Genomic DNA, 26,695 nt, shown 5'->3' on the forward strand with positions numbered 1-26,695 from the left:
AACGCTACGATCAAATGTTTGTTTGACACTGCAAGCTCAAATGGGCTGAGCCATGAAGAAAGACCTCGCCTAAACCAATAGAGTTTCATGTAACGTTAGACTATTCTAGCCACCCTAGTTAGACCAGCAGTCTGATGTTCCAACCAACGTTTTTAGATTAGGTGTTCCAACTGTTATTGGCTAGGATGGCTCTAGCCCGTCCGGTTTTTAAATGCAGAGCATTTCTTAGTCTCGCCTCTTCCTGCGTCGGACGGCGTCCACAGCTCCGCGTCCGCAGCAGGTGCGCCTCTCCTCCTTCCCTCCTCTCTCTCAACAGCAGCTTGCGCGCGCATGCGTCGTAGTCAGCCCGTTCGCTCCGTCGCGGTCTCGGCGTAACAGGTGCGTGATAGCAGCGCGGTGGGGCGTGGAAGGGCGCGCGCTGCTTGCGCATGCGCGCTCTCCCCCCGTACTGCTCTCCCTCTACTGCGCGCGCTGCAAATATAAAGCGGCTAGCGGTCGCTCGTGCTTCAGTCACTGCGTTGCTCCTTCCTTCCTTGGTTGACGCTTGCTTTACCCTGACGCGACTTTACTCTCCTCTCTCTACCCCAAACCAACACCAACGCAACTACGACCCAACCACCCTAACGCGACTTCACGCGGCGTTAACGACCCCCAATGCTCTGCATTTCCTCGTGTTCCCCTCGCGGGAAGGCGCGGGAATTTTTTTTCTTATTTGGCGCCCCGCGCGAACTCCTGCCAGGCCCCCCCCCCCATTCCGTATTGTCAGACTCATTTTTTAGCAAAGCTATCTATGGCTAGGATGGCTAGGATCAGAGTCCTTCAATGCTTGATCAAGCAGGTCTACTTCCCGGACTATGGAACCACTACCGCCACTACCACGTTAAAGCGACGGGGCAATGCTTTCACTAGAGCAAATGAATTATTTCCCCTTCCAACAAATTCCGCCTTGGAAGTTTTTAGTTAGAAAGCATTTCTGTGATGCGTATGAGGGGACTTAAAGGCCAACTGCACTCAAAATTTCGACTTCTTGAAAACCCTATTTCCGTATAGTCTGCTTAAAAAGAAAGCAACATGCAAAATACAACAGCTGAAATACGCACGTGGACGCCGCAAGCGGCCAGCAAAAATCGGCGATTTTGAAACCGAAACCGAGGAGAGCGCGGCCATTGCAGTGACGTTGCAGCCGTACAGCGAGCGGCCGGACGGTCACCAGTTCGGGAGAATGTCTGCGCGCAAGCTCTACGCGCGCACGGGGCAGCAGAGCTCGACCGGTTGGGTTCTCCCGCTGCGTGGCTGGCCAGAGGAAAAAGCCACCGTCGGCTGGAACGTCACAGGCGCGTCATGGCTGTTTACGCGATCCGCCGGCAGGTGCAGAGTGGTCTGCGGCGGAGCCTTTTTAAACGCTTCTGACTGATTAACGAGGCGTTTCACGGGGCTACCACTTGTGTCTCAGCTTATTTGGGGGTACTTACTACGCATTAAAAACAGATTTGGCCGAGGCGAAATTTGAGTGCAGTTGGCCTTTAAGGAGCTTTAGACTGAACTTGGCTACAGGAGAGGCCACTCGCTACAAATAGCCTTACGAAAGAGTGGCGAGGCAACATTGAAAAAGCCACTTCCGGCACAAAAAAAAAGTCGCATACATCGTCCCGCGCCGCGAAACAACTTTTGAAGTGCAGTGTTACCGCGGCGCAAGATATATAAATTGTAGCTGAATGTCCATTGACGAACTTAAAACCAAGCCCTTCAGCAGGTGAGTGGGCGGTTTGTCAGAAGTTTGAGGAGTTGTACAACGTTTTTTAATCCCACAAGGCCGGGTTGTGCAGGGTTTGTCTGGTGTTGGGCTCCGCTGACTGTTTGGGCTCCGCAGACAAAAACGCGCAGGGGACATTCACTAGACAAGCGCTGTGAATGTCCCCTGTGTGTTTTCTTGTGTTACGTAAACAGTCAGCGTAGTCCAATATCAACCATTGCCAACTAAACTAGTCTCCATCTTAGCACTATCGTCTCGTTGGTCCGCACGGGATCTTTTCGCACTGATGGCCAATAAAGCTTCGTCTGACCTCAACCAGGCGTTCCCGCCGCATCGGCGTCAACGCAAGCTATGGTAAGCGTGTTCTCGTGAACAAGGCATGGGCTGACGGAGTTGGTAAAAAAACTTAGCCAACTGCGCCTGCACTTGCCATAAAGTGAGCATGGCCATGAGGGGCCACCAATGCGGTCTTTACTGAATAACGAGTGCCGATAATTATGGTAATGTCGCAAACTACAGACCAACCTTACGTGGCTTCAGCGTCTACTCTACCCGCCAGACCGCAATGTTCCTGAAAAAAAAATGGTCTTGTTGACTTGAATGCGAACATCTTCGACAGAACTCTGGTTGGGTTAAACTTGAGAAAGAGGCAAATACACCAACCAGGGGCGTTTATTAAAATCGGTCCCAGAGTTTCGGAGCCTACTCGGTTCCCTCATCAGGGGTGAGACTGTGTTCGACCGCAAGCAGCTGTTATATTAGGTGGCTTCTTTTTCTTTTACTCGCATCTTGCCCTTTCGCATCGGGGCTAAAATGGCAGGAAGGGCTCCTAGGGATCTATTCAGGCTTTCTCGAGTCCCTTGTATGTGCCAGAACTCGAGGAATATTTGTTGTAATTGGTTTCGGTGCCAATTACCTGCGTGCCATCTCAGGTAGGCTCCGAAACGTAGGGACCGCTTTTAATAAACGCCCTTGGTTGGTGTATTTGCCTCTTCCTCAAGGTCTTTCTTGTGGAGTATGCCCTAGCACCCCAAATTTCTTTCACTTTTAATTTTAAATTGACTTCTGTACTTTTCTTTTCGTTGTTTTGTTTTGTTTTAACCTTTGTACTTTCAACTTTTTGAGGGGGAATCCGGCTTCCCGAAATGAAATCCTGTGTACACCGCTTGTCCCAGAGGGTTAACGTTGATGCCTAGATGTCAATCAACTGTTTTGCAGCCAGCCCTTTCTGCCCCAATTATGCTTGCGGCCTCAGGAGTACTGGTACCGTCAACAGTCGTGGCCAAGCAACTGTTCGAAGGCATGGTGGGATGTATTGGGACAAAATGGTACAACAGCGAGACCCTGGAAAAAAAAAAAAAAAGAACTTCAGACGTGACAGGTATGTTGGCTCCAACAAGGCCATACCTGTGTTTATGGGAGAGGGGGAATACTTTTATTAGAAGGGAAGACTTACATTGACCTCACATTGGGTCATTAGGAGGATATGGTAATAAAAAGCAACATTGGTGTGCGTGAGCTGTACCCCCCCTTCCCTAAAAAAAAAAAGAAACTCAGGAACTACTTGTGCGCAGGAGAAAGCTCATCCGCACCATCGAGCAAGCTCATGATGTCATCTGCACTTCATCCCGAACGGCTGACGTCAGGGCTCCCGTGACAAATCGAGGCAACCGTGGGGCCGTTGGCGCGCGCTTTTCCGCGTTGTGCATCACATTACAGTTTTTGCCGCTGACGTCACATGCGACTACGGCTGATCGAGCCATTCTGGCGCTCATATGCGTGCGTGTGCGGCCAGACTGGCATTGGCTGCGTGCGATGAGAACAGTGGCGTCAAATGCACCTTCCTGTCATGGTGGCTGCCTCGGCGTTTGATTCACCGAAACCAAAACTGAGACGAGTAAACGGAGCTGTAAGTAATTATTTATGCTGCGCTCGACAATCTTATGTACCATTCTATGATTAGTGGGCTCGCAGGCACCTATAGCCGCGAAAAAAACGTAACGCAAAAATTTCATGTCAGTACTCCTTTAAGACTTAGTGCGAATTGCGACTTAGTGCAGATGTCTTGTCCAAGCCTCAACGTTACGTTTACTTTCTGAAGTTAAGTGGATGCACAGTAATTTGCACACCCAGCGAAGCAGTGGCACAGTGGAAGATCAACATGTTAAGCTTTACAATGTGTTTTGTATTTGGTGGTTTAGTATGCGAACTCCCATTTCATCATTTTGTGTTGAAATAGAGGACAGTCCACAGTTACCTCCTAGTAAAAGCATCGGCTAACGAGGACAATTTGCAACCCCAGTGGTTGCAGTCATTAGCTGCTTCCATTAGTCTTCTGGCCTGAGCTTTGCAGTTGAAACTTTCCGGGCGCACATTTGCTTTGTAAGCCGGCAAACAACAGGGCGTCACTACTATGCCATCGGCGTGGTCTAACTAGCTTCAGTGTAACAGACGTGTTCTGGTGGGAGTGCACTGTTGCAGTGTCTGATACTAACAACCAGTAGAGGTGGGCCTGTAATGTCATTGAAGGGGCCATGACCCAAAATACAAGTTTGGTTTCTTAAAAAGTCCGTTTTGTTCCAATAAGAAATGTTGGAAAAACATCAGGGAAAACAGATTACGGGAGTAGCAACTCCGCAACCCCTTTCTGACTTTTCGTCTATGATGTCATAGAATCTTGTTTGTGTGATTCTCGGCCGCCGACATATGCCACCATCAAAAAAAAACATGACTGGGTGATTGTAGTGGTGCCTCCTTTTATTTTTTCTCTTCTTTGCTACTTTTCAATTTTTTGAGCCTTAAATAACTAACATTACTTTTTTTTCTCTTTGTGTAACGTTGTAATGCATCATGTATCTCTGTACGTAATACCCTCATTGGTGTAACCATTTTTCTTGAAGGGCTTGTTTTTGTTGTATGCAGTAGTTCATATGTATACTAATTTATTACTTTTTGTTTACCAGTGCATCTTTGTAGACTGACAGTATTTTTTTTTGTATATAGAGAGGTTGATTTGACATCGTAGTTTTTTTTTTTCAGCAAAAACATGTTTTTCGTGTAACGTTCTCACATATTTAGAATGCCATATCGTTTCTTTGTTTAGTTGTTGGCGTGCATGTTTTTTTCCTTGGCATACCTTTGTTACCGCAATAGAATTGCGATACTTTGGCGTGTTCTGTGTTGATTCCTGTACAATCTGTACAGCATGCATATTGCCGTCTGCTACTTGGAATTTGAATCGGGCTGACGGGCTTGTCAAGCTGCTGCTACGCAGCTTGTATCGTCGGCCCTGCAATATACAAACGACAAAATTAAATAAAAGATATCTCACCTCACCTCACCTTACCTCTAGTTCCCATATGATCGCATCACTAAAATGCTAATGTACGGTTAGCACGCTGATAACTACGTTTTCAGTGCTGGCCTATATTACGTCACTCATGCGCATATTACATCACCACAACATGAAATTTGAACGTTTTTCAATATTTCTTGCGTTTTCTCAGTTCGAAAAAACTTCATTCGCGGCTGGGATGGAACCAAGTGAGTTACAAAATGGTAGTTCTTTAATACTGAACAGAGGTGCGTTTTATCTTCATGGCCCCTTTAACACTGTCACTTTTCAATTTTGCGTGCAGGTGGGGGCAAATTCTGCGGCACATATTTGCTGAGACCAACAGCAGCAAGGTGACAGGCCTGGTGAGGACGGGGTGAGGAGGCAACCAGCCGAGGGCACGGGGCGTGGATTCCAAACATGGGCCTTCGTTGCCAAACTGCAAAAGGTGAGCAGGCTTTATTTCCTGTTCTTTGTGTTGCTGGTGATGCATCTGTCATGGGGAAAACTGCTGAGGGTTACCTAATTGTGTTCCCAGAACAGATGCAGTTAGCGACAGAGAGAGCTTGGTGGGCTCTAGGCTCGCTGGGGAGCGCTATAACAGCTGTTGTAAAATGTCATTTGGCTTTTAACCAAAAACATTTATGCTGACCGGGTTCTTGTGATTGGTGGATTTATCAATGTGTATGCACCAGTGAGAGGCTCCGAAAAATGAACTTTTTTTGTGCTGTGATATTGTTACAGTGCTCTTCGTGAAATGGTAATTAAATGCCCCTCCCCCGATATATGAAGCTGGAGAAGCCTATGTCGATGTGCCATCTGTGGCCTTGTCAAGCATTGAAAAAGAGTTCCCGCTTAGTAGTTTACGATAATAATCGCCGCGGTGGCTCAGAGACTATGGCGTTGTTGCTGCTGAGCCCAAAGATGCGGGTTCGATTCCCGGCCGCTGCGACCGCTTTTCTGATGGAGGCAAAAAACGAAAACGCCTGTGTCTGAGATTTCGGTGCACGTTAAAGATCCCCAGGCGGTCAAAATTAATTCGGAGTTGCCCATCATGGTGCGCCTCATCGCCTGTGAAGCATTGGCGTGTTAAAGCCCACAATCAATCAGCAGTCGACTATAATATTGTCAGTGACCTCCTGGCACAATTTTATGTATATATAGCTGTTTCCTTCAGTAAAAAAATTAGTTGTTTTTCTACTCCCAGTGCTTTTCAGCACTGAAATAGCCGGCATACCTGAAAGAGCTGTACATGGGGGATGTCCAGTGGCGGTATCTAAGGGGGGGCAGGGGGGTATAACTGCCCCGGGCGCTACTTGGGAGGGGGCGCCGAGTCGAGTACGCCCAACTGGCGCCCGAGGGAAAAAATCGCAGCAGGGCGGCGCAGTGCCAAAAGTCGCCGTTGAAGAGAGTGCTAGTTTGGACTTGTCGGTACATTGTAACAAACGAACAGTGCTGAGGAAGACAAGAACGAAAAGGGGGGACACACAAGGGACGGTGTGCCGGGGCCCACACACTCTAGAGTAACTGAAACTAGGAAAGTACTGCCAGAGTCCCTTCAATGCCTTTCTGGCCATGAAACTTCGCCGTCACGCTATGGGAGAACTTCGTACTCTGCCTCGGCGCGGCGCTGGTGTTAATTGGAGGGCAGCCGGGGGCGTGGTCAGAGTGCGTTTGGCGTGGGAACGGACCATGGAGTAAGATAAAACAGACGCTCGCCACCTTATCAGCAGTGCGCTTTCGCTTTACGTGTCGTGGGCCGCTCAAATGGACTAATCATTTTGTGAGTGGTGAAAAACTTTGGTGCGAACAGACATGCTGCTACTGCGTTCCTGCCTGCAGGTCTGGCTACAGAGCAGCGGCGGCCACGCCCGATGCCCTCCGATCTGCGGTGGCGCCCCTCGCGGTAGCCTTTGTCCCTGTACGAAACTTGGCCGGGAGTTTCATGACCAGAGAAGCATTGAAGGACTCTGGTACTGCCACTAGCAGGTGACGCGTGGGCAACATTAGGATTTTGTTGCCAGACCAAGTCTAGCGCTGCGGGCGTGTCACCCAACTATAGTGCCTGGAATTTTTCGCACTTACATTGATATTAAAAGTTCAGGAAAGCTTGCACTCAGGCGCAAGACCTGAATGACGAGGCTGTTGTAGTGACCATTGCCGCACTCATAGTAAAGCTTCAGTATAATTGCTTATTTGCACAGTTGCGGTGCTAGTAATCGTCATCATATGCTTCGAAGAAGTCGTCGTCTTCTTTGCGGCGACTGGTGGATGCGCAGTCATCCTCAGTATTGTAGACTTCCACCAGCTCAACTGGCCAAGCTTGCACTAAGTCACGCAAGGCTTGAACTATAGCGAAGCTGCAGGATTTCTTTCTTCGTGATCCTTGAAGGACACGTCACCATGCATTTGTACAAGCTTGAAATTGTTTATTTGCATGTTCCGTCGTTACTTTGCGCTGTGCTTGTAGTAGTTACTGTCATTGATATCCTCGTGTTCCTCATACCAAGCATTACATGCACAGCAGCGCTTGACGACAGTGCTTGATGACAGCACTTGACGACACCGCTGGAATTTTTTTTGTTAAACCCACTGCGCGAGCCGGAACTCTGCGGTCGCCGTGAGGCATGCGCTCACGAGCACTCGGCATTTTCTTGTCATTTTTTCTTGAAACACTGAACTTCGGGCTTCTACAACAGCTGTTAATAATGATGATGTTATAATATTGGTAATTACTATCATTATCGTCATGAGGGGCGCGAAAATATATTTGCCATGGGCGCCGTCCCATCTAGTTACGCCACTGGGGATGTCACATTGATATCACACAATGGGGGCATTCTAGGGTATTTTTAATAATGGCTAATTCACTGTACATTGTTTTCATGCTTACAGCTTCTGCCTGCTGTGCAACTTGCAAGTGTGGAGGTGTTTTCATAGCCAAGAAACATCGGCCAAAGAACATAGCCAAGGAACATGTTGTCAGCGGGACTGAGCCACTAAGATTGAAGGTTTGTAGTTTTTATTTTTGTGCACAGCAAAGCTTTGTATGACGAGAATGGCAGGATTTTTTGTCTCCGTTTGTCAACAAAATAACCCCGGGCTAATACCTGCTTATGCAACACACACTTGGGGAGGGAATTTGTCGAAAAATAATGAAAGCTCCTTGCGTTATGCTAGGAATGCTGGCCCACTCTAGCCCAAACCTTTCCAACGGAACTGGTTGGACCACTTGTCTGGTTTGAAGACATCCAAATTGAAGTCAGCGGCGAATATCACTGGACTGTTCAATTGCATTTCACTGAGGTGGAGTATGTGTGAACAAAGTTCCTGAATGATAACTGATCACGAATGATCACTAATGATGCGCAGCCTGGACTAATGACCAATTATCGTCTTGAAGAGCATGCCAGTTCTGTCAAGTGAGGAGTTTGGAGCAATGATGCTCTTCATCTAGTTTCCAGCAGGTGCTTTTCAGATCATAATTGCTCCATTATCCGTGCGGGTTAAAACAGCTTGCCATCTTGTATGACTGTCATGTTGTATCAAAACGGAGCCACCATGTTGCGCATGACTGCTGCTTCTGTAGGTTGTATTCACTGGCAAAGCACGCATGCAGGCAACCATGCCAGTGTGCCGTCACTGGTTACGTCGGGCTCCGCGGTATGGCGGTACTTGTCCGTGCTAAGCACATGATGTGTGTTGGACGGTCCAAACTGCACCCCACTTAACGCAAAGTAATGCCTTGACTGCAATGTGAGTGAGATTAATAACATTTCTGTGGACACCACCGTTGAGAATTAGGTTGAAACGGAGCAGATGATGCACACCGGTGTTTTTTTTTTTTTTTTTTCTGCGGTGTGCGGGCACAGTAGCACAAGCTGTGCCATGATAGATGATATAGATAGATAGTCTGTTGCCGTTCCCTTTTAAACGGGTGATCGACGGGAAATCCGGATCTGGCTTTAGCTTTCTTGAACACGTCTGTTACTGTCCTCCACTTCCTCTGATACCCTCCGTTATGCTCTTTCGCCACCAGTGCTCCAGTCTTCTTTTTGTGACTTCGACGGCTTCCCAGTGAGGCTGTTGTTTTGGTCCGTAGAAGCCCAGTGCCATCGCGAGCGGGTCCGGTAGCACCACCTGCCATCTGCACCGGCACTAAGGAATGCGGAAACATACGGGTCTAGGGTTTACTGCCACTGCAGCTGGAGGTTTCAGTTCTGCGCACTCCAAAACGACGTGGTGCACCGCCTCCTCGGCCTGGTTGCAGCTGCTACAAGTGGTGTCGAGGCCCTCCATAAACTTGGCACATAGGACGTGAGTGCGAAGCACCCCGCTGCGAGCCTCGCAGGGGAGCCCGCTCCATCGGGCATTGTTGTAGATGGACTCCTTCTCGATGTCCGCCTTGTTGCGGCTGTAGATGTTCAGAGCCGACTTCTCCTGCGCCGCTTTCCTCCATCACTCGAGTTCGGTGGTCACCACCTGGTCCCGCACCTTTTGTTGCCGGTCGTGCCGTGGGGGCTCAGTGAGACGGGCCGCCGCGATACCGTACCGCTCTCCGAGGCATTTGGTGCGCGCCACCCACTTGGTTCGCAGACATCGGTAGGTGATATACTTGAACACCTTGTGCGCCCATCGTCCATCGCGAATCTGGCTGAGCCGCTTCTCGAAAGCCAGCTTGGCCACGGCCTTGCGCGCCTCGAAGGAGGACCAACCCCCTGCACTGCTTCGTTCGGCACAGAGCCATGCACACCCAGCGCAGCCTGCCCGACCTCTCACTGCCGTGTCTCCATTGCCTGGCGGGTGGACGACGACAAGCAGAGCACGGCGTTCCCGAAAGTGAGCGCCGGTACCGCCACCGCCTTCCACAGTGCCCGGGACACCTCGAGGCGGCTGGAGGTGTCCTGAAAACGGCCATGTCCATGGCCGTTTCTAGTGTTGCCAAGCGAAGAAATTGATAGCTAAACTTTTCAGTGAATACCATCTATATCATAGATTGCATTGCTGAGAATACATGTACACCACTCGTAACAGCAGCGTTGGTAGTCTATTAATGTACAGGGTGCCTATAGTTCGAAAGCAGGCGTTGCAGCTCTGTCCATTGTCCCCCTGCTGTGATTAACGTCACAGAGTGTGACTGGTGAAAGGGAAGTGTAGGGAAAGCAGTAGTCTGAAAAGAATCTGAATCTAATCAGCAGTCTGAAAAGAATAGGGGAGTACGTGCACGTAAATGCAAATGAAGTGTACCTGGCAGTTTGTGCTGAACACATGTGTAAAAAGCAAACTTCAGTGAGTAAACATTACCAAACAGGCTTCCTAACTTCCACTGGCTTTCTTTCGAAAGTGTTTCAGTCATACAGTCAGACGACCAAAAACATGTTTCTGAGTTAAATATATGCTGGAAGAGGCCTCACTGAGAGGATTGTTCAAGGAATGTGAAGCACGTATTGTCTGGGTCACGTGAAGAATACTTGCTTTGACAGATCTTTAGTTTGTCTCATCTCAAATAAAACAAGTGAATGGTATTACTAGCAGTAGTCGTACCATAGTCATACCAGCAGTCATAACGCGTCGGCATTTACGACAAAGGGAAGCATTCTTTTTAAACTGCGCCTTCAAGTATCTTTGTAGCTAGCAAGTTTTTCCCATCCTTATGGAGCATATTCTCAGTGGAAAGCTGAGACGTAACGTATTTTGTAGTAGCCATCTTAGAATGAGTTACAGTTACAGTAGAAGCACGATTATACGACTTTCTCGGGACCGTGAAAAAGCGTCATATAATGCAGGCGTCGTAAAATCCGAACAACGATAATTACACCTATAAATACAGTTCTGCGTGACGGATTTCCAAAAAATTTCAATGTAAACTACAAACAAATGATTTGCAGGTCCTGGGACAACCGGATCACTGAAAAAGTAAATGTGAAAAGAATTATGCAGTGCAGGTGCCAATCACGCTGTATTCTCCCTTTGGTGGAAACAACAAGAAAACAAATGTATCGAGCAGAAAACATTCTAGGTTAGCTATTTTCACTTCTTGATTATAACAAAACAAACCCAAAAGCTAAGAAGTGTTTCATTGCTGAGAAAAAAGCAGGACCCGTATGTACCGCTGTCCAGTTGGGTCACTTTGCTCAAGTGGGGCCCATTCGTCCCATTGCCGACTTGGCGCAGATACCTCTTCCAAAGAAATTATGCAAATAAACTCTCACACAGCGGGTCGTTGCATACATTCACTGTGTAGTTAGCGTGGACTTCTGTTTTTTGCTGGTTAAGCATTAGCGGCACCACCACGAGGTGAAGCTCTGATTCATGAGCGTGGGCATGCTAACTGTTGGCGTATCCCAGTTAAGTTCTTCCACTGAAGCTTATCTTCAGCCGGGAGGTATTTCTTCTGAACTTCATACAAAAATAACATCATTGAGGTATGAACAGCCCCCCAAAATTGCACCACTTTTCACAAAAATCATTTCGTTTATCTATACACACCCAGAAATAACAAGATATAGCTATTGGTTGTTTGTAAGTTGTTACTCTAGTCCAAGAAAGACCATATTTGCTCACCAGAGGTCTTTTTCCAGCTTGAAAGTAGCTCTCAGAAACAAAAAATTGAGACATGGAGGTGAAAAACCAAAGGACTCTGCTTTTCTTGCAGCGTACTTCCCTTCAGTGGCAACGCTACGAAAGTGCATCGGGAATGTTCTGCTACGGTCGCTAAGTGAAGTTATTGACCTGTACGCAATGCCGCCATATTTGTCAGGGAGCAACAGTGCCAAGAGCGTAAAATAGAAAGTGGGACTTTGGTCCACTGTCCAACAAAAGGTTAAAATGCACTTTGCACCACTGTCCACTGCCGCAATTCCTGCCAGCCAGTGCGAGTCATGGCACACAGGATCACGACAAACACATGTGGAAGCCTAAGCCTGTCAGTGTAACCTCGTTGGCGATTCACGACTGAGTGGGAGAAATGAACACCTGCACACTGGCCCCGTGATCACTGCGCAACAGAAGGGGGGGTCAGCGGGGAGAGGGGGAAAGCGATTGTGCAGAGGAGTGGGTGGTTGCTGGAGGGGAGAGAAATGGAAGCTGAGAGGGAGAAGGAAGCTATGTAGCACAGAACCGATTGGGCTCACGGTGCGCGGAACAGGCCCACGAAACAGGCTCGCGGAACTTTCGTTTTGTCGGCCGGTTGGTCGTGCGCTTCGCGTGGATCGTCGGATAATGTTGGGTCAGGCATGAAATTGCGTCAGATAACCGAGGATTTTAATGAATTGTTTAGCCAGGACTCGACTAGTCCGTCGTGAAACCCAGGTTGTTGTAAAACCTCGGGACGTATAACCGGGGTTCCACTGTATTTTCTGCAAATTTACATAACACCGTTAGTTCTATTTTTTTTATGAATGGGAAGCCACCACTGGTAGAAGCGCCTGCCCTAGCTTGCTGTGCACCTCTGCAAGAGCTTGTGTAGATTGAAAAAGACAGCTTCCAGAGTTCATTAAAGGCATCGAAGCTTTTGTGTAGTGTGAATGTCTCTGACTGAAATTTTTCTGTATGCCTGTACATCACAGCTTTACAGTTTCAAGGATAGTGTTTGATATATGACGAAGTTGGTAGACCCAGAGTTACTCAATATAAAGGGGTGAGACAGCTGCACATATTGCACACTTTTGATACAATTCCATTTTCTTGTGCCAAGCTGCTCCAAAATCATTAAAATTGCGGAAATTGCGTCTGACTGCGCCAAAGCAGCTTGGAACGCAAAAATTTTGATGCTTATGTCAGTTTCAGCGGGAAGGAAGGCCTCCCACCTTCCGGTCGTCACTTTTATCGTTGGTCACTTGCAAATGTACAGCAGCAATAGAAAGACTGAACCGAAGGAAATGACAGCTTCTAAACGCGATTGGCTCTCCGGCCAGGTTCGCTGAAACGGCCTTCCCTATTGGGCATCACTGTGGCAGCAAACGTGGCTACCGCCTGATCCGACTGCTACTGCGTACTTAGGTGCTCAGTGCGCTTTGTTGATATTTTCTTTAGTTTATTTTACACTGCCAGTTGTGTTCCGGCCTATTCATTCTATAAGTTGTGGTACGGAACAGTGACGTTAACACGGGGATGATGTTTGAGATTGGTACCAGATTACCGGAAGTTGCACGGCTCGAAAGAAGCTAATTGAAATGTATGGTCTACGACTTCAACGTTGTTTGTCCTTGAGTGCGAAATGCGGTGCATGCGTCTATAATTGGGTTTCGTGAACTGAACTTTTTGACTCATTGCAGTATTATAAAACGCTGAGTTGTAGCTGTGCTTGACAGTGAGATCGCGAGCCTTGGGAATAGAATGATCATCACGCAAGTTGCGGCCTGCGCTGCATCATCACTATTTCTTCAGGCAGTGCCCGATAGCAGGACTGGTTACCATAGCACACGAGTGATAACGGTTGATATATGTGGAGTTAAGTTTAAGGCCACAAGTGAGGTGGCTAAACATACCCTAGTTACACGCTACTCAAATTACTAAGGGGTGAATGTGCACCTCAGGGATTGAAACGGGCAACGCTCCAGGCTCTACCACCCGACCCTTGAGACTGCAATGGTTCCCTGCACACGAGGAGCAGGCCCCCGGGGTAGACCGCGCCCGCAACCGCAACATCACTGCGGACCGGGCCGCTCGCGAACTCACCAGTCGGGTGGCCCCCCAGGCGAGGTCTCCCCCCATGCCCCTGAATCCCGGACGGAGATCCCATGAAGATGCGCCCTACTTGCTACCTACACCACTAGAAGACTATGGCACCATACTACGGTGGTACCGAGACACCAGGAGACGGTTCCCGGCCCCACACCCCAACCTCACTCGAAGCGAGGGGACCCTCTATCGCCAAATACAGACAGACTCTGTGCTCACACCAGTACTGGGCCGCCACATAGCCCCCGCAATCTACGAGACATCCGCGTGTACCGTCTGCCGCGCCACTCGCGGCACGCTGGCCCACATACTACAGTGCACACCCCAAGACCCCGCACCCTCAAGCATCCGACAGCTACCAGTGACAGTGCGAAGAGCTATCACCTCGTCAGACTACAACACCCAGAAATTAGTCGTCCAGTGCGTCCGGGAGGCCCTGGAGAGGCAGCGGGTAGGCGGCGCGAGCCCCTTGGGGCCGAGCGCCGGACGCCTGACCTGAAGCTCCTAGGGCTGGCCCGGATGATGCCATCGGCGCCACCGGACCGTTATTAGTCAATAAAGTCTTTTCTCTCTCTCTCTGGTGGGGCGCAACGTCCGTCACCTTGCTTTACACAACTTTTGCCGTGACTATACACTTGTTCGCACAACGGAGCCTCGGATTACAAAAATATCAAGTTCAGCATTCAAATGGTAAAAAAGGCATCTCGCGATGCGGAGCCTTTAAATGTGATAACGTTCGTGGCAGTTTTCTTGTCAATGTTGTGTACAGCCTCAACACAGCAAAAGAAGTTAGAAAAAAGGCAGTGCATTTAGTACTTTGTAATACTTAAAAAAAAAACACTTTCGCAAAAGGCTGTTTCAGTGTTGTGCATTTTAAAAACTGATTGAAAAGTGTCCCCCAAAATTGCTGAAAATGTTTTTTTTTTTTTAACTTCATAATACAGCGTATTAAATGTTGTTACCTGCCCCAAATCAAGGTTCTTTTTGCTCGAAATTGACATTTCGCTGCTCCAATAACTGCTCCCAAATCTGCTTGGGCTGTCTCACCTCTGAATATAAACCTGTTGTGAAACTCCCGATAGGCCTCGTGTATTTAAAACCAGTGCATAGGTAGGGTGTACTAGAAAAGTGAGGTGTGTCGTCCAGGGCTGATCAGGAGGGGGGTTCAGTTTGCGATGAACATTGCTGCTGGGGAGCTCCTGTTGTAAGCAGTGCCCCTGGTGGCCGCTGCTTACCAATTGGCTTCACAAGTGCTGTTTGTGAAATTCATCCTTATTTGTTGCTTTAAATATTCTTATGACTACATTGTATGGCATCAAGTTTTATAAAACACCGTGAATAACTGTTGAGTTTGGTTAAAAATCTTCTAAGTGGTGGTGACTGCTACATGAGTTTGTCGAGGAACGCCAGCGCTCCATACATTTTTTTTCATTGAAGAAAGACCCATGTGCTGCATTGGTTCGTCCCCTGCATGACACACCTCCATCTTCTGGTATACAGTACCGCAGGAAACCGAGGAAACATAAGTAAACATTACCTAGTAGTTTAATGTTTCCTAATTTTAAAAGCAAGCTTTATTTTATTATATACCTGTCACACGGGCACTTTCAATCACGATTGAGTTGATCCGGATCAAGCTCAATCCGGATCGGGCGCTGCTACACGACAGTTTCAATCGGGATCGAGCCCAATCTGGCTCTAACTCAATCCTGGTTCCCTGAGCGCTATTGAGGTTTCGAAGCGCGATTGAATGAAAGCGGCGATACTCTTGTCTTCGCTGAGTAATGGCACAGAAGGTGACAACTTCAACCAACGCCACAAATTGTTACCCAAATAAGTGTGCAGTAACATTTATATTGTTAGGTATACCTGCGACCGCGCAAAGTTACCAGACGGCAGCCGCGAAGTACATGTTCGGCGCCGTCTGGCGTACGCGAGTGCAACCAGTAGTGGTGTGACTTCTCAATCGGAATTGAAACGTGCCTTGTAGCAGTGGTGGTGCATCGAGCGCGCTCGAAAAGTCAATCGCGCTTCACTTCGATCCGGATTGAAAGTGCTTGCGTGACAGGGGTATTAAGTTGTGTTATTAAGTAAATGTTTAGTGAATTTCACTGGTTGTCCCTCTAGGTGCCGTACCAATACACTTGCCCCTCAGTTTCAACAAAGCAAGGGTGCCCGTGCCGCCCAGATTCTGAAGCGGAGTTTTTCAACTGGTGTATATTAAAACCAGTGATGTGATAGCTGCGCCAATTGCGCCTAACTGCGCCGAGAGGTAAATCCTGCTACATCCTGCTACAAAGACTTTGGTTTCAAGCAATCTGCGCCAATCTTGCGCCGAAGCTTCGTTTCGCAGGGCTTCCTCTATGTGGCGTGCTCTTTACGCCACGAGCGTTGAAGAGGAGGGAATGTTGGAGTGCTTTCTGCTCACGAAAACGTGCCGCGCAAGCCACAGGGGCGCTGACGCTGCTGAGGAACACCCGCACGCTGCGCGCGGCGGGGCCGGCGGCGGCAACATGGCGGCGGCTTCGGCCGCGAAGCGGTGTGGGGATCTCGAGTGACGGTGTCTAATTTTCAATAAAGCCTGGCGAGTTAGCTTAGGATGGGGATAATTGGAGATTAATGGGAGAGGCCTTTGCCCTGCAGTGGGCGTGGATAGGCTGGTGGTGGTGATGATGATGAAAGCTTGGCAGGAGTTCACGTGACTAACTCAGAGGGGCCGAGATGGAGAGGGCATTGCAAGGGTAGCTAGCAGGAAAGGGACGAAAGTTCAAAACGGCTTAATTTGGGACCGGCTGTAAGCCGGTTCATGGAACAGTTTTGAGCTTCCAAGAAAGTGATCTTGCCTGACTGAACATTTCGTTCAGGAGGAACGCTACAGGGGTTCTTCAGGAAAGCATTTTATGATGAAACTGCAGTGCTACTCTTCGTGAAGAATGTGGTCGACGTTTTCACTGATTTTTTTTGTCTTCATTTCAAACAAGTTGGCCAATCTTCATTTCAAATAAGTTAGCCGTTGGTCCACCTACTCAATGATCATCATAGGTGACGGTCTTTCACAAGCTGGGTGGGTGCTTCATGAAGACAGTCTTACCGCTCAAAAAAGCCAGAGAGTTGCTGCTGTTGCAAACGTAGTACCCTGCGAATTGGAAAGCGAGTGTAGAGGTCGGAGAGGACATGTAGCATGCGATTCCGTCTTGGGAACCCGGAGAGAAACAGACATTTAGGCTGGGCGCTAGAAGCTTTTACATAAAATGCACTCAGTACATTCTGTCGCGTGTCACTGTGTTCCATTCATTATGGTTTTACGAAAATTTCTGTAGCCTATCAATTGGAATGCTACCCCGATAGTCATTTTTTAAATAAAACTTCAAGTTCTTTCTTGATCTGTTGGCACATGCAGTGAATGCATGTACACACTCGCATGCCCTTTTGGTGCTTGTTTTGAGGCATTTCATAGTTACTGCTAAAAGACATCTGTGCGGCAAAAACTCGTCTGCACCGAAGGAATTTTTCTTGTTTAAACATTTCTGTGTGCCCAGGATGCTGCTTTTGGGGCTCCTCTCGATTGTTTTGCTCCCCTTCTAGCAATATTTCTCAAATCTTAATGCTCGTTCTGGCTGCTCCAAAAGCCGATTTTGCTGCTGCAAAACCTACTTTTGGCTGCTCCAAAAGCTGCTCCAAAATGACTCGGTGCAATCACATCACTGTGAAACTCTAGGTATAACTATGTGAAACATCGGAGTGCCAACTGGACTATTGCAGAGAGAAACACCCTTTATGTGTGTTTCTACAAATTTGCTGTTTCATTTCATTTTTATTTCCTTAAGTACCCCACTGGGGGGTAGGGGGGTATTACATAATCGGTGGATTCACATGAAAAAAAAAAACATTTGAACACATTAATTTTCGCAGCACAGGTGATTTGTAACATTTGCTAAGAAGGATGATGGGCAGGTGGTTGAAACAATGGCAGTGCATCCTGTTCCATCCTGTGGAACAGCAGATTTGTAGAAGTGACTCCTAGTCAGCTTGGGCTAGGTCTGGAGGGAATGTCTGATTAATGCTATGTTTCTCCACAGCTCGCATGTTGCAGATGTCAGCCGCTGAGTAATCCAGCGAGCCTTGTCGCCTGCTGTCCTGTATTTTCAAGACTGACCACAAGAGTCAAGGTTAGTTGTTTTTTCTGCAAAACTCTCACTTTGGTTGGTTGGCTGTTGCTGAATAGTAGTCCTGGAGCACAATTAGATGATAAAAGACATATACCACAGCATTTTGTGTTTAATGTCCTTGTCGTTTGAGCTATAAGCTTACCGTTAGTGCTTGTAATGAATTCTAATGAATAAACCAATGGGAACAAAAACACTATTATAAACATCCTGACCAAGGAGGAATGTTTGCTGTGGTGCTAATTACAGTTTCACGCCTATGAATACAGTTTTGCCTATAAATATAGTTTCGCGTAACGGATTTGCAAGAAACTTATAGTTTCGCGTGACGGATTTGCTAGAAACTTGAATGTAAACTACATACTAATGATTTGCAGGGCTCGGAAACCCAAATCACTGAAAAAGTAAATGCAAAAAGAATAATGCAGTGCATATGACAAACATGCTGTATCTAAACAAACCTTGTACCACAGTCCACTGCCACGATTCCCGCCAGCCAGTGCGAATCATGGCACACAGGATCATGACAAACATGTGGAAGCCTAAGCTCGTCAGCATGACATCATTGGCGATTTACTGCTGAGTGGGAGAAATGAACACCTGCACACTGGCTTCGTGACTGCTGCGCAACAAAAGGAGACACCAGCGAGGAGAGGGGAAAACAGTTGTGCAGAGGAGCTGGAGAGAATAGAAACAAAGGAGGAGATGGAGAAGAAAGCTTTGCCGGAGAGAACCGATTGAGTGGGCTCAACGTCTGTGTAAAGCATGAACCGCATGGCGCGTTTTTGCACGCGATTCGGCGCATGCAATTTTTTGACACCCGTGTCGACGATTCCGCGCGCGCGGCAGCTTCTGCCTTGCTCAGAAAATGATGTGCGTCGAGCGCAGCAGTGGGAGGAGCCTGACGACTTGTGCCCATGGGGAGGCGCGCGCCTCATGGCGGCAGTTTCGAAGCGCTCGAGACAGTTGGCTGGCTCCGCTGGAAATGTTTAGGCTTAGCACCCCGGCAGATATTGCATGTGCGCTTTCACTAGCGGCGCGGGTGATGTCTTATAGTACCGTTTTCGCCTACATTATAAGCTCCTTTACCGCACAGGCAACTTCGTGCGTGCCTTGGACGGCATTATAGAGATAGAAGCGGTCGCTCGAGCTCCCGACACCACTTCACGGTTGAAGCCGCCACCATGTTGCCGGTGCCGGCCGCGCCGCGCACAGCATGCGGGTGGTTTCGCGGCAGTGTCAGTGCGTCTGTGGTGTGCGCGGCGCGTTTTCGCGAGCAGAAAACGCCCCATGTGTTTCACGCTTAACAGGCCCGTGGCACTTTGATTTTGTTCGTTGATCGGTTTCGCACTTCGCATGAGTCGTCGGATAGTGCTTCCCATGGGTCGCCGGATAACGTGGGTCAGGCATGAAAATGCGTCGAAAACCGAGGTTTTTAATGCATTTTTTTTGCGGGGGCTTTGCTGTGTCTTGACTAGTTTGTCGTAAAACTCGGGTTGTAAAACCCGGGGCTGTGTAACTTGGGCTCCACTGTATATTCACTATAAGCAAATAGTGGGAGACATGGCAAGAACAATAACAAAGATGTTTACTCACGTATCGGCTGCAGGACTTGCCTTCATTAGAGTACAGTTTACATCTCATTGAGATACCAAAGACCTTAAGAACTGCAGACCCATCAGCCTACTCCCGGTTGTTTACAAGCTGTTTACCAAAGTATTAGTTAACCGCATTGGAGACAACCTGGATTCCCAACAAACCAGAGAGCAGGCTGGGTTTAGGAAAGTGTACTCAATCATGGATGACATCCATGTTGTCAATCAAGTGGCAGAAAAATCTGCAGAAGACACTAAACCACTTCACATGGCATTTATAGGCTATGAGAAAGCGTTTGACTCAGTACAATCTGCAGCCGTGCTAAAAGCATTAAAGGACCAGGGAGTAGAAGACACCTACATAAGACTTCTAGACGGCACACATAAGGGATGGGGGGGCAAGATAACACTTCACAAGCAAAGCGATAAATTCCTGATCCGAAAGGGAGTAAGACGGGGACACCATCTCGCCAACACTGTTCACAGCATGTCTGGAGGGGGTGTTCAGAAAGCTTGACTGGGAAAACACAGGATTAGGGATAAACAGAGAATACTTGAGTCATTTGAGATTTGCAGACGACATACTATTGCTGAGTGAGACTGCTGAACACTTGCAAAAAATGCTTGAGGAACTACAACCAGAAAGCACGTCCTTGGGGCTAAAAATGTATATGAATAAATCTAAAGTAATGAGAATAAGCATGCCGAAAGCGCCCTCTCCAGCTTAGGAAACGAAGCGCTAGAAGAACTTTAAGAATATAGCTACCTTGGACAGATGGTTTGTGCTGACCACAACCACGAGGGACAAATTTGACGCAGAATAGGTAGGTAGGGGCTGGGGAGCACTCAGCAGGCACTCTCAAATAATGAAAAGTAAGCTACCTCTATCATGCAAAAGAAAAACATTCAACTAGTGCACACTGCCGGTGATAACATACAGAGCTGAAACTTGGCGCCTTACTGAACAACTGGAAAGCAAGCTTAGATCGGCTCAATGGGCCATAGAACGAATAATGATAGGAGTAACACTTAGGGACAGGAAATTAGTTTCCTGGATCAGGGAACAAACTCGAGTAGAAGATACCATAGTTCAAGTAAAGAACAAGAAATGGACTTGGGCTGGCCATGTGTTGAAACGAACTGACAACTGGTGGACAATTAGGGTAACGGAGTGGATACCAAGAGATGATGGGTCTAGAAGAAGGGGAAGGCCATTAACCCGATGGAGGGATGAAATACGGAAATTCTGTGGCAAACGGTGGACTCGAGCGGCGCAGGGCAGTAGCTGTTGGAAGTCATTGGGAGAGGCCTTTGCCCTGCAGTGGGCCTGAGTATGGCAGTCATAATAATCATCATCAACAGCCTAAAGACGTGGATCACATTTCATTTATATGAGGCATATAAGAAACGTGCATAAAAGAAAAGAAAGATAAGACAACGTGAGTAAGCATTGCCATCTTACAATTGGCCCAACTGAAGCTGCATTTGAAAAGAAAGAACACAGTAGTTTAGAATACCTGGGATGATGCTGTGAAAAAGCACGCAACATTTGAAGGAAGTCTTTTTATAAGAGGGACGAAAAAGCACTGGAAGGGGACTTTGTAGGAAAGCGCAAGTGCTGACCTTGCTTGTCCCAGCTGATGTCACCAGTGTATATACCGACCACCTTTAGGGGAAATCTCCAAAGTGGAGTAAGTTTCTGTGATGTCACATTTTTCTTCACAGAAACTTACTCAACCTTGGCGATTTCCCCTAAATTTGGTCGATTAACAACTGTCTATCACTTTGAGTTGTTGATCGATTTGCTCTCGCGGTACAAATGGCTAGCCTCCTGGTTAGCTCAGTTGGTAGAGCGACTGCCCCGGTTAGGTGGTGGTCTCAGGTTCGAATCCTGGACCAGGAAAAATTTTTCTTTAAAGGAGTACTGACACGAAATTTCAAAGCTGAGATAACTATGTAAAACACTTCCTTTTTATCAGGAGATATCTCCCAGCAAGTTTCAACAGCAACCGTTCAGCGAAACATATTTAAAATCCATTTTAATCTTCGCCCGCACGAGAAAGCCCAGAGGAGCGGGCCGACGTGACATCATCTGCTACGTGCCCCAAACTGCCGACGTCGGGTCTCCCGTGACGAAGCCGACGCGCTGGCTGTGGTTGGCGCGCGCTGCTCGGGCGTGTGTACACGTCATGGTTTTGGGACTGACGTCAGCTGCCCGGGCCTGTGGGGACGGCGAAGACCTCAGCCGATCTGGGCGCGCGCGTGCGCTCGCTCGCGCGCGCTTCCAGAGAGGCAGCGATACGGCAAGAATGGTGACGCCATGTGATACATGCTGTCATGGCGGCCGCTCAGCGTTTTTTTGTCGAAACCGAAACTGGCACGAATAAACGACGCCGTAAATGAATGTTTACGCTGCGCTCGACCGCCTAATCTGTCATTCTATGATTAGTGGGCTGGTAGGCACGCATAGCAGCGAAAAAAACGTAACATAAAAATTTCGTGTCAGTACTCCTTTAACTTCGAAGTTAATGAGAAAGCTGTACAGCTTTCCCTTGTAGCTGTACGATTGAGGTGGATGCCAAATTTTTCTTCGCAGTGTATATACACACCGTATTGCGATTCTAAGCACCCTCCCCTACTTTCAAAATAAAATTCTGGAAAAAATTCTGCATGCGAATCTTAGCACCCCCTTTTTCTAAGCAACCATCGCCAAGTGGATTTCGGACGCGGGTTAGCGGGTCCAAGTTGACATCACCAAGGGCTGAATTCTCCGAAAAGGGGGCGTCGTTTTGAAACGGCACGGTAGCGCCATGCAAATCCATGTGGAAAAGGTGGAAAAGCGCACAGAGGAGCACTGTAGCAAGGGAGCAAAGTCACCAGCCAAAAGATGGGGGGCAACCCGCCGCGGTGGCTCAGTGGCTAAGGCGTTGCGCTGCTGAGCACGAGGTCGCAGGTTCGATTCCCGGCCGCGGCGGCCACTTTTCTGATGGAGGCGAAAAGCAAACACGCCCGTGTGTACGATATTTCGGCGCACGTTAAAGATCCCCAGGTGGTCAAAATTAATCCGGAGCCCTCCACTACAGCACGCCTCATCGCCTGCGTTGCGTCGGCGCGCTAAACCCTACAATCAATCAATCAAAAAGATGGGGGGCAGTGCGCGTCACTTTGTGCCCTTGCTACAGTGCTGCTCTGTGTGCTTTTCCCCCTTTTCCCGGCCCTCAAAGCAACACCCCAGCCCAAGAACACATGCATTTTTATGGCGCTACCGTGTCATTTCAAAACGATGGCCCTTTTTTGGAGAACTATGCACCAGGTCATTTATGAAGTGTTCAATTACGAACTAAACGGACCCAAGCGGTAGTGAAAGTGACTGAGTATCAGACGTAAGGAGTGGGTTCACTGTCTGTACAAATTTTTCTCTTGAATGCTTGCCAAATGGAACATTATTCCTTGCGCCCATGTGTCGAGATGCCACCGCAAAAAATGTGTGTGCGGAGGGTAATTTATGTTTTTCGAATCTAAGCACCCCGCTCACTTTGGGCATCGCGATCGTGGAGAAAAGGGGGTGCTTAGAATCAAGTAAACATGGTATATACATATATGGCAGTTACATAGCCCTCATTGGCGCGGAGTCCCCGCTACGATCACCTCTATCGGACTTCACCGCCTGTCGTGCTTCACCGGGACTTTATAATTATTTGCGACAACTCACTGGCAAATTAATTTTTTTCAGAGACAACATCTTGGACAGCAACTTATGATGGATTCGGCTGATGTTTTTAAGGAGCCAGTGAGCTAATTGAGGGCATCATTCAACCGGAAAGGCGGGTGGACCAGTGATGTTTGGAGGAAACACTTTGGCGACCTTGTCTGCATCAAGGACTGTAAACAAAGGACCATTGGAGACTAGCAGTTCTGCGCCCTATGCCTGGAGGCTGCGAGGCACAAAGATGAGGAGACACCATTCCGGGAGTAAGTGCCATTTTTACCACTTTGCTCATTTGAACGCTTCTTAACTTGTAGACTGGTGGCGTGCCATTGTAGCTGCTAGACAAGGCGCCTGTTCTTCTGGAGTATTTGCATCCATACCGCACACTGCCGCTAGGGAGACGCGGAGCTGTGAATTCTATTGCGTTGTAGCACTTCTGGTAAAAGTAATTTAATTGTGAAAAAAAGGAACACCTATCGATTGTGTGTGCTAATTGGGATGTGCTCTGATGGGCATCTAATTCCATTTCCTCTCGGCAGACGTAGCGTGACACATTATGCTGCTGGGGTGAGCACCAGCGACTTCCAGAGGCACCTAACTGAGGCCCATAAGGTTCACAGCGAAAAGAAGAAGCCGATGGGTAACAACTTGAAAAGGTTTTTCTCACTGGGGCGAAGACCGCATGGCTCAAGCAACAAAAAAACGTACTAGCGAGAGATTTGTTCTTTGGCGTGCGAGAAGCCTGCTTCCACTCAACCTCGTAAACGGAGCCGGGCTTCAGGTAATGTGAACAATTACAGGGAAGCTAAATTTTACGTTCAGGTTTCTTCCATATCGGTGCATGTTCCAACTAAAAAATCCTGCTACTTTTAAAACAAATTGCCTTGCACGGGGTAATGGACATATTTATCATATCTATCGTGGCTCGCACTTAGTTTCTTTGCATGCCGTTCACTGAATTGAGTACTGCATTTTAATCTTCACCATTTCCATATGCATAGTATTCTCTTGCTGTCTCATTGTCAGTTACCGGTTTAATTGTTCATGTTGTAACATAAACTACATTTGAGCAGTTGTAACTTGGTGTTGGAAAAGTCCTAAAAAGGTATGGCTTTATGTGTAATTCACCCCATAGCAGGCCAGTGCCGTACATTTATATTGCTTATTTGCACCCAGCATTTATTTGGGAAAATTACAAAGGGCAAGAGAGATAAAAAGGTAATTAAAAATTAATTGTTACCAAGTCTAAACTTATGTTTATGTAGGGCCCCAAAAAACTGATGGATTCGCCAGTTTTATACCCGTGACACACGTACACGAAAAATGACATTAAGTGTTTAAGGCCTTAAAATACCGAAAGACATTATTTGGGCGGGCCTTGCTAACGCGAAATCGCGAAGGCGTTAAATGTGTTAGGCTTGATGTTGATAATGACCAAAAAGAGAAATGCATTCACAGTTTAGAAGTTTTTAACATGGAGAGAAACGTCTTACAAGGGTTAAAAATCAGCAAGGTAAGGAATTGGGCTAGTTGGCTTAGCATGTTCGAAAACTGCGCTTGAGGTTACTAAGGGCACACTTTTTAAGGAATACAACCAAACGACTTTTGAGTGTTTTTTGTGAAAGAAAACGTTGTGTGAGAAATGGTGTTTTCTAAAAAATGATGAGAGCCATTTCTAAAAGTGGCTTCAGCAGCTGCTGTCACCTGCCAGCAGCAGCCAAATCTGAAATATTCAGAACGATGACGTGCCGCCTTTTGCCGCTGTTTTAGCGAACTTGGTATTCTCCAGAACTTCGCCACCAAGAGGGCACAAAAAATCATCTTATTTCGAAGTTCAGCTACGTTTCAGCGTCAACACTCTGGTGCTGAGAGCAGGGGTGAGACAGCTGCGCATATTGCGCCTTTTTGATACAATTCCATTTTCCTGCGCCAAGCTGCTCCAAAAGCACGAAAATGGCGAAAATTGCGCCAAACTGCTCCAGAAGAGCCTCAACGGCACGGATTTTGATGCTCATGTCAGTTTCGGCGGGGACGAAAGCCTCCCGCATCCCAGTCACCGCTTTTATCGTCGGTCAATCGCAAACACAGAAATGGCACAAATAGAAAGACTGAAACGAAGCAAGCGATAGCTTCTAAAACTCGATTCGCCTTCCGTCCGGGTTCGCTGAAACGGCCTCGATTAGGCATCGCTGTGGCAACAAACATGGCTGCCACCTGATCTGGCTGCTACCAACGCGCTCAGTGCGCATCGCTGATAGTTTCCCTGGTTTATTTTGCGCTATCAGCTGGGTTCCAGACTATTCATTTTATCTGTTGTGGCTCTGAAAAGGGACGTTAACGCGGGGATATGGTTTGAGATTGGTGCCAGATTCCGGGAAGCTCGCGACTCGAAAAAAAAGTTCATTGAAATGTGGGGCCTACAACTTCGGCGTGGTTTGTCCTTGCGTGCGAAACGCGGTGCGCGCGGCTATAATCGAGTCGTAAAGTCAATTTTTTGGCTCGTTGTGGTGTTATAAAATGCTGAGGTGCTGCTGTGCTTCCAAGCGCGATCGCAAGCCTCGGGGATGGGACGGTCGATACGAAAGTTGCGGGCTGTGCTGCGGCGCCGCGACCTGTTCAGGCTGCGCCCAATAGCTGCAGGACTACACGGTTGCCATAGAACGTGACTATAACACTTGATGTATGCAAAGTGAAATTTAATGCCAAAATCTAGGTGGCTAAACAGTAACGCTACTCAAATGACCATAGGGTGAACCTGCGCCCCGGGGACTGAAACAGGTAGGCTGGTTGGGCTATGCGACCGTTAGCTCGAAGTTGCTCAACTGTTGCCGTGACTACAGTGGTTCGTACAACGCAGCCTGGGATTACAAAAATAATAATTTTAGCATTAAAACGGCAAAAAAATGCCACAATTGCGGAGCCCTTAAATTTGATAAGAGTTTTAGCAGTCCGTCTGTTCCATCGTGTACGTAGTTACCGTGCTGACCGGGACTCGTCTGGGCACTTGGGCATTCGTAGCGGTAGGGGGATTAGTTCCGCGGGCCTGCCTTCGCCTTGTCCGCACCTCCTCGCCGTTCCGCGCACGCAGGCGCAGACCGGTCCTGGTCAACCCGGTAACAAAGTAACCAACAGAACAGACGGACTGCTAAAACTCTCTAATGTTAACGGCAGTTTTGTTGTCAGTGTTGCGTGCAGCCGCAATACAATATCACCAGTTAGGAAATAGGTAGTGCAGTTAGTACTTTATGATACTCCTAAAAACTCTTTCAGGTAAGGCTGTTTCAGTGTTCTGTGTATTCAAAACTGATTGAAATGTGCACTTGACCCTGCAAATTGCTGAAATAATGATTTTTTAAGCTCACAAGACGAAGTATTAAATGTCCCTAACTGCTCCAAATCAAGATTCTTCTGCTCCAAAATCGAAATTTTGCTGCTCTGAAAACTGCTCCCAAATCT

General features: G+C 47.8%; 1 protein-coding gene across 8 annotated transcripts in view; it reads left to right on the top strand.

Moving 5' to 3' along the window:
* Positions 1-1,529: 1,529 nt before the first annotated feature.
* LOC144153045 (uncharacterized) overlaps positions 1,530-26,695 on the top strand; it is a 59,040-nt gene continuing 33,874 nt past the window's right edge. For 7 of the 8 annotated variants that reach the window (XR_013319280.1, XR_013319281.1, XR_013319282.1 and 4 more), the window contains exons 1-6: positions 1,530-1,753; positions 5,392-5,535; positions 7,983-8,098; positions 17,849-17,938; positions 23,264-23,502; positions 23,779-24,020. Coding sequence is in view for 1 of the 8 variants with exons in the window: in XM_077684679.1 (XP_077540805.1) it covers positions 23,922-24,020 (99 nt within the window). In the remaining 7 variants the exon portion in view is untranslated. Of the gene's footprint in view, positions 1,754-2,971; positions 3,135-5,391; positions 5,536-7,982; positions 8,099-17,848; positions 17,939-23,263; positions 23,503-23,778; positions 24,021-26,695 lie in introns of all 8 variants that reach the window. The other variant, XR_013319284.1, reaches the window with a different exon arrangement.

The sequence above is a fragment of the Haemaphysalis longicornis genome, unplaced genomic scaffold, assembly GCF_048455015.1.
Source record: "Haemaphysalis longicornis isolate Haplotype H1 unplaced genomic scaffold, Haemaphysalis longicornis Haplotype H1 scaffold_9, whole genome shotgun sequence".
NCBI classification, from domain to species: Eukaryota; Metazoa; Arthropoda; class Arachnida; order Ixodida; family Ixodidae; genus Haemaphysalis; species Haemaphysalis longicornis.